The sequence below is a fragment of the Prionailurus viverrinus genome, chromosome C2 (assembly GCF_022837055.1).
Source record: "Prionailurus viverrinus isolate Anna chromosome C2, UM_Priviv_1.0, whole genome shotgun sequence".
In the NCBI taxonomy this organism is placed as follows: domain Eukaryota; kingdom Metazoa; phylum Chordata; class Mammalia; order Carnivora; family Felidae; genus Prionailurus; species Prionailurus viverrinus.
Genome location: NC_062569.1, coordinates 29,799,792 through 29,808,159, shown reverse-complemented (window position 1 = coordinate 29,808,159; position 8,368 = coordinate 29,799,792). Strand labels below are relative to the sequence as shown.

The 8,368-nt window shown below is 41.9% G+C and overlaps 1 protein-coding gene across 4 annotated transcripts in view; it reads right to left on the bottom strand.

Annotated features, from left to right (window-relative positions):
- Positions 1 to 614: 614 nt before the first annotated feature.
- Positions 615 to 8,368, bottom strand: part of LOC125174858 (inhibitor of carbonic anhydrase-like) — a 56,754-nt gene continuing 49,000 nt past the window's right edge. For 3 of the 4 annotated variants that reach the window (XM_047874774.1, XM_047874777.1, XM_047874776.1), the window contains 4 exons: positions 4,048 to 4,112; positions 3,356 to 3,540; positions 1,837 to 2,023; positions 617 to 1,011 (listed from right to left, as the gene is read on the bottom strand). In XM_047874774.1, coding sequence (XP_047730730.1) covers positions 977 to 1,011; positions 1,837 to 2,023; positions 3,356 to 3,540; positions 4,048 to 4,112 — 472 coding nt within the window. In that variant the 3' untranslated portion in view covers positions 617 to 976. Of the gene's footprint in view, positions 1,012 to 1,836; positions 2,024 to 3,355; positions 3,541 to 4,047; positions 4,113 to 8,368 lie in introns of all 4 variants that reach the window. The other variant, XM_047874775.1, reaches the window with a different exon arrangement.

The following is an 8,368-nucleotide window of genomic DNA, read 5'->3' as shown; positions in this document are numbered from 1 at the left end:
AGAAAATGAGTTAAAACAGAAGATTTGAACAATAACATTAACCAACCTAACCTAATTGCTGTTTATAGAACTACACTATATATTACAGATCTACACACGATAGAATTACACCCCAAAATACAGAATACATATTTTTTTCAAGTGTACATGGAAGGATGGCAAGTCCTGTACTGGTTACTCTTTCACAGGCAGAAGCACAAGTCCACACTCATAAAACTAACATTTAACAATGTATAACTTAGGCTCCCATTCAACTTTTACTGAGGCACTATCATAAGCTGCAATTATGGTAACACTAGGTATGACAAAATCTCTGATAAGAAACTAACTTAAAAGAAATGAGTATAAATCCCACTTTAAGGAAGTTGACTATAAAAGGGTAGTAAGATTAGATTTTTTTGCAGTAATTTTAATGTTTTCCAATTAATCTGAGTCAGGATTTGATTCCACTTAACATTGTGAATTTTAAATGTTCAAATATGTTTTTAAAATACACAAACTCGTTCCTTAGCCTTTGTTTTTATTATGTAAGTCCTTGATACAGCACACACTGATGCTTTTTTTTTTTTTTTTTGGCACACTTGTAATCACCACTCAGACTCCCTTCAGACATATTTATTGCTTATATTCTATTTAAGTGACTTGACTCTTGGGTAAAATAAAGAATGGGGAGGGAAGATGAGCTAGTCTTATACAGTTCTTTACAAAGGTACAATTTAATAGATATTAGATTCAGAAGCATAACTCTAGTATAAAGACATAGTTTTCTCCCCTCAAAAGAAATCTGAGAATATTTAATGAAGTTTTCTGAGAAGACACAATAATTTTCATTCATTTTAATTTTTTTATCAGTTCCAGCACATAATTACAAAATAACTGAGGTTAACACAGGCCCAGGTGCAGACAAGTGAGAATGTGGCCCCACCATATCTCAGGCACTGAGCATCCCCATATGGTTGTCCACTTTGATCAGTGTTTAATGTACATGGAATGTACAGGCATCCAGAAGCTCTGTGAAGCAAAACATAAGAGAAAGAACTTCAGGTACTGCCTATGCTTGCTAAACACAATTCTGTTCCTCTTTTCTAAAAGTAAATGCTAGGTAATAACAATTTTTTTAAAAATCTCTATCTCCTGATGTCAGTGCCATACTTAAATACCAACATTTTCCTTTCCTCCTGCTCTCATCATCTCCAACACATAATATAATTCAACAAAAATTCAGGCACACCCCCAGCAATTTGATTATCCCAGCTCTAATTTTATTTCTCCAACTTAATCCTTTTTGAGGCAGCTATGCCATTCTAAAATACACACACATACATAAAAACATATATATGCATATATAAACTATGCCATTTTAATACATATTTATTTATATATTTAAATATAAATACACATATATATAAAATATACATATAAAGGGCATATTATAGTGCTAACTTCATTTTGTTTCTATTAATATTATTTATACATTTGACTTAAAATCTTTGAAAATTGATCTTCTATGAGTCATGCTGTGGGTCATCTCCCAACCTTGCTCCCTACACTGAAGTGTTCACACATGTGTACCTTTTCATTTTGTTAGCAAAAAAAATGGAAATGCACAAGTAAACAAGTCCAATTTCCAAATGATCTCAAGTTCTATTGTACTCTCTGTCTCCTCCAAATGATTTGGTCTTTTCTCAGGTAGTCTTATACTGTTGTCTAATTGAGTTGCTTCACTGGTAAGTCTGAATCCTCCTGCAGGGCCAGGAGCAAGCCCTCTCCATCTTTATGTTCCTATCAGTACAGGCCCAGGGCTTGGCTTACGATGGTCCTTAATACTCTACTCACCAGAGTGTAAACATGGTTTCATGTTAGCAATGGCCATAAGATACTCTGGTCCTAAGTATTTTCTGTAAGTTATTTCATCCTGAAGGTTAGCCAAACATGCAGTGTCATCACTGAAAAGCAGATCCTTGTTTGAGGATTCAAACATCTGGAACATCCTGTATTCAAACCCATTTCTTCCAAAGAGCTCCTGAGTCAGACAGACAGACAGGCAGAGAGTGAGCAGCAGCACCAGGGAGCACAAGGTTGTGTATTCTGCCTCAGAAGATCTAAGTCTGCTGGGCTGCTTAGCTCCAGCACCTGGAACCCTGGGGCACAGCAACAGTTTAGGAGGCACCATTAATGGCAAAGAGCATGGCCTCTGGGTTCAGATCCTGGGCCTAGCTTTTGTTTGTCATGTGACTGTAGGAAAATTCTTTACTAAGCTCAGTAAACCTTGTTTACTCATTTGTAAACAAAGATAATAACCCTAAATAGTAAGATGATGTATGTAAATTAACTGCTAAATAGGAAAAGCTTCAAGTTGGCCACTATATCACAGTTCCACCAATCACTGCTGGATATTTTCAACTTCCTGGGTCATACTTGCCTGTCTTCCTGCTGCCTGAAGACCTTGCTGTCTTGCCTCTGCTATTCCCTAGATCTGCCCCAGGAACCTGACCATTTCCATCTCTTCCTGCTCCTCCTCTCCTTTCTTTCGTTCAGCCCCCCTGTAGCCATGGGGGCAGTTTGCCCTTTGGGAGATGCACCCCTTCAAAAGTCCATGACCGAGAGCCGTTTGTTTTGCCAGTTCTCCCTGGGTCATAATCCTTTAACTGGGATGTGTGGGCAGCATATGCTAAGACATGGAATGTTCATCTGGGGCTCTTCCAGGAATGGGGTGTGTGAGTGCAAAAGGCAGATGAAACTTTGCGTTTTCCTTAAGATCATTTGATTTAGACATCCTGCTACTCCATAGCCCTTGTTGGCTGCCTGTAGAGGTCATGAGTTGTTTGAATGTTAGCTCTGGAACTTTCATGAAGCCTGAAACAGTGCTTGGCCTGCCCAGGTTCATTAATGCATTGGGACCCACCCTAGGTCAGGTAGAGCAGCCTCCATTCTGCTCTTCCCACAAATACCTCACCCTTGTGTTAAGGGCTCTGAGCCAACACACTTATTTCTGTGACAGAAGAAGAAAGAGACAGCTCTCATGGAGGAACTGAACAAGTCCAGGAGGTACCAGGAGTCTGCTCATAGAAGCAAGTGAGTCTCAGGGAGATACTTCAGATATCCACATGTCCAAGGCTTTTTTCAGTCCACTTTGATACCCTAGACAGCCCCAGAGCCCAAAGTGAACATGGCCACCATCTAGCTTTCTGCTTTCATCAGAGGCAGGGTTGCAAGAATCTAGTTCCACATCCCAGGGATAAAGTCCCAGGGAGAAAGGGTATGAGACTGGGCTGGGTGTGCCTATCAGCTCTGCAACTGACCTGAGCACTCAGTTGGGAGGACTGTGTGGACAGGACCTCCTGTGTGGCCATACCTGTTGGTTGAAGAGAATTCTGCGAACAAAATCTGCCTTATCTTTCCTTGAGACCACGGCATGATTTGGGACTCTGGCCAGGTGGCAGCTCTGAGCTTCAGTCACAGGTTTCCTGGTACCATCGAGGCACAGCAGCTCAAAGTCTTCATGCTTCAGATCCTTAGCCCATGCTTCAGTGTTCTTTCCTAGGGGGAAGGAAGGTGGGTCAGCCACAGCAGACAGCTTTGGTCAAGGTGGCCTCACCGGGGGGATGTGACCAACCACCAGTGTCTGGGAGAATCATAGAGACATGGAAGAATGAAATAATAAGGCTTTAAAAATAAAACAGAAAAGAAAATTCATTTTCGGTCCTGTTAAAGGCAAAGATTTCTTAAACATCCCCCAAAAAAGCACTAGCCAAAAAGGAGAAGATTGGTTGAACTATATTAAAAATTAAATTTTAACTATATTAAAAATGTAAATGTTAATCAAAAGACATCATTAAGAAAGTGAAAAGTCTTTCAGAGAGGGACAAGATATTTTCAATCCATATAGCTGATAAAAACTTGTATCCAGAATATTTAAGGATTGCCTATATATTAAGGGAGCTAGACACGCTTTAATAAACTTTCCTGGTTACCTGACTGGGGAGTGACTTCCCATAAGAGACTCAGATTTTTTCCAAGGGAGGAAAGGACAGCACAGACACATACCGTCAGTGTTCTGAAAGACCGTGCGATCCTTCACAAAGGCCACGTCTCCCTTCTCAACCAGACACCTGCACAGCAAGGGTCCAGTTAGTGAGGAGGATCAATAGGAGTGAGAGGGAGAGACACCCAGAGGGAACCACCTAGGGGTTCACACCCCCTCCACCAGAGCCACCAGGCACACCTAACACTGACCACATCCACACACACAACTGTAACACCCAACTGTCCCTGGGAATTGGAGAGGAAATGTAATAGAAAAAGAAATCTGCCTGGGGTGCCTGGGTGGCTCAGTTGGTTAAGCATCCGACTTTGGCTCAGGTTATGATCTCATGGTTCGTGGGTTCGAGTCCCACGTTGGGCTCTGTGCTGATAGCTCAGAGCCTGGAGTCTGCTTCAAATTCTGTGTCTCCCTCTCTCTCTGCCCCTCCCATGCTCATGCTCTGTCTCCATCTCTCTCTCAAAAATAAACAAACATTGAAAAAGAAATCTGCTCATTTTGTTTCTTTTTTTTAAATTTTTTTTTCAACGTTTATTTATTTTGGGGACAGAGAGAGACAGAGCATGAACGGGGGAGGGGCAGAGAGAGAGGGAGACACAGAATCGGAAACAGGCTCCAGCCTCTGAGCCATCAGCCCAGAGCCTGACGCGGGGCTCGAACTCACGGACCGCGAGATCGTGACCTGGCTGAAGTCGGACGCTTAACTGACTGTGCCACCCAGGCGCCCCTCATTTTGTTTCTATTGTAGATAATAACCCTTGTTTGGTTCCTATTTGAAATACTGATTGGTTTCTCCAGAGAAGATGCTTGTGTTCTCCTATTAACAGGGATATTCAAGAACGGCTCTTTGGTTGGATCAGAACTCACATCAGAGGGGCGCCTGGGTGGCTCAGTTGGTTAAGCGTCCGACTTCAGCTCAGGTCATGGTCTCACGGTCCATGAGTTTGAACTCTGCGTCGGGTTCTGTGCTGACAGCTCAGAGCTTGGAGCCTGCTTTGGATTCTGTGTCTCCCCCTCTCTCTCTGCCCCTCCCCCACTCATGCTCTGTCTCTCAAAAATGAATAAATGTTAAAAAAAATTTTAAAAAACTCACATCAGAGATTAAAGTCAGCATGGAAGACATGATTTTGAAGGAGTCTTTTCACATTCAGATGTCTAGTCAGCTTTAATAAAAGTTAATGTGCACCACTTAGATATGTTTTCATGATTAATCCCCTAAAAAATGTTTCTCTGTGTTTAAGGTCCATTTTTTATGAGAAATGTTGAACATACTAAAAATCAGTTCTATGACATCCAGTCAGTTGGCAATTGATACTAATGATTCATTATCAGGAGCACCTCTCCAGTTTTCTCTAACTTCAGGTCCCTCTATACTTAGCTAGGATCAGTTACTCCCATTCAATTTTCCTAAGCCTTGCCCTATTTCTTTCCTCCACCCACTCTCCATATAGTCCCAGTTCTGAATAAGCACGATCATCTGCCTCAGGTGTGTCTGTACCTCAGCAGGGAGGCAGACCAGAGACCCTCCCGATCATCAACTTCTCTGGGGCATTCCTATGTTCCTTGTTCTACTCTAGATCTGTGATTCTCAAAGTGTGAGCTGGGATCAGCAGTATAGGTACCAGCTGTGAACCTTTTAGAAATGCGAATTCTTGGGCCCCACCCCAGACCTACTAGATTAGAAACGTCTGGGGGTGGGGCCCAGCAATCTGTGTTTTAACAATCTCCCCAGGAGATTCTGTGCTGTAGTGGTGAGAACCACTATTTCAGATAGCCACCTCCCCATTCTATAGAGCAGTGACTAAAATGTTTTCCAAATTTCCACATACTTCTATCTCTCCACATTCCCTCTCCCCAATACTCACTCTGACATGTCCTCCTGCTTCCCAGAGAAAACACAGATAACATCACATGGGCTTTCTTCCAGCCAAATCTGTCAGTCCAAGTCTCCAGTGCTCTTCTCCTGCCCATCAGGCACAGAGAAGAAACAAAGGTCTCCCTCCCAGCAGGTGTCCTCCCCAGGTGCCTTGCATCCCATTCCTGCCCATACTCTGAGGCACTTTCTCATAGTTTTCCTCTTTCTCTTATGCAATTGGAGTCTTTCCCTGTTCCCTGGGCTCTTTTTATCAGCATTTATACTTTTCTTTTTTAAAAAACAATAATCCCTGTTTTGATCCCACATTGCCCTCAGCAATGGGCCTCCCTCCCCGACTCATCCAAACACCTACAAGTAATCATTGCACTTACAATCAGCATCCCTTCTCACCACCCTCACTGACCCCTGCTGGTCAGTTTATGGGATTGACTCACTATTGAATCTGCTCCCACCAGATCCAGGGGCCAGTTCACTATACTCATTTTATCTGGTCTCTCAAGTTCATCCTTTCCCCAGTTTGAAATGTTATCTCTGTTATAGACCAGATATAATGTGTCCACGTATAAGTGTTGGAAGTCTATTCTCTACCACTGATTTGTCATTCTTGCACATAAACAACTCTGTACTGATCATAATATTGCAGTATTATATAGTATTACAACATAATTTTTATATCTAGGAAAACAAAATTCCCTTTATATAATTTTATTTAAAAATTGACTTTCATTTGTCTACCAAGCTTTAATATTTTGAGAACTGACCCCTTCCCCCATCTCCCCCAATCCACCTGGTCACGGTGGAAGCAGCTAAAACTTTACAATGCAACATCACTGCATGAGTTGTGTGAACTCAAACTTTCACTGGAACTGGGCTGACAATCTCATTTCTTGAGAATTGGGAGAATATATTATAGTCTGTGTTTTACTGCTTCTGTAATAATGTTAATCACAGACATTTCCTTCCATGTAGACTGAAAAATAGAGAAAACCATCCTGCAGGGAAAGACAAAATGAGGCAGATGTAGAGGGGACGGGGGGAAGGGAGAGGGAGAGAGAGAAGCAGGGTATGTTCCCTTATGCTAAAAATTAATTCACTGTTTATCTACAATTCTAATTTGGCTGGACATCCTAAATTTTATCTGGCAACTCTTGCCTTATAGTATCTTGGCTGTCTCCTGAGGCTCAAATCTTAGTCCTTACAAGGTGGAAGCTCCTTGGGTTTTTTCACTTGCAACCAAAGGAGTCTTTATTCATTACATTAAAGAAAAAAAATTCAACAAGTAGATAAAATATATAGTATTCTATAGAGTGAAAAGTGCTTTAAAAAAAACCATAAAGCAAGAAAGGGGGATGTGAAATATTGGTAAGGGCATGTGTGTGTGTATGTGAAATTATAGTGGCCAGGAAAGACTCCCTGATAAATCCTAAAGAAAATGAGGCAACTAGCTATGATATGAGGAGGAAGAATACTCTAAGTGGGAATAAGAGCAAGGACAAAGACACTGAGGCAGGAGTGTGCCTGATGTCTTCAGGGAATAGCTAGGATGCCAAGATGGCTGACGTAGATACAGCAAGGGGAAAGATGTAGGAGATGAGGTCACAAAGGGCCTTCCCAGGTCATAAAGAGGCCTTATAGGTCAAAGAAGGACCCTAAATTTTACTTTGAGTGATATGGGAAATTACTGGAGGGTTTTAAGCAGAGAAGTGTGATACTCTGATTTATATTCTAACAGAATCACTCTTGCTGATATGTTGGGAATAGACTGGATGTAGGAGGGAGAAGAGGATAGAGCAGATGCCTCCTAACCCTTTAAGAATGTATGATAACAATCTGGAGAGAGATGATGGTGGTTTGGATCAAGGTGATATCAGTGGAGATGGGTGATGAGGTCAATTCTGGTTACCCTTTGCAGGTAGAGTCAACATGATTTGATGAAGGACCAGATATGGAGTCTGAGAGAAAGAAAGTAGACATAGGTAGCAGACACTAAGGTTCTGACTTTTTTCCAAAAGGAAAAATGGAGTTGCCTATAACTGATGTGGGTAAGACTGCTGGAGGTACAGGTTTGGGTGGGAGTATGTGAAATTTTAGAATCTCAGTTTGGGACATTTAAATTTGAGACAGTGATTAGAAATCCAAGTGGAGATGCCCACTAGGCAGTCTGGAGTTTCATCTGGAGTTCTGAAGAGAACAGGAACATAAGTTTGGGAATTGTCAGCATGTAGATGGATCGAGAGTAGATAAAACCACCAAGGGTGTGAGTATGAACAGAGAAGTCCAAAGACAGAGCCCTGGGGTGCACCAACATGTTGAGGATGGGGAAGTGAGGTGGAACCAATAAAGAGACAGGTGCAATAACAGGAGAGGGAGGAGGGAATCCAAAGAGTGTGGTGTCCTGGAGCCAAGGAGGAAAATGCATCCATTGGGAGGAAGTGATGGGTGGTACCAAT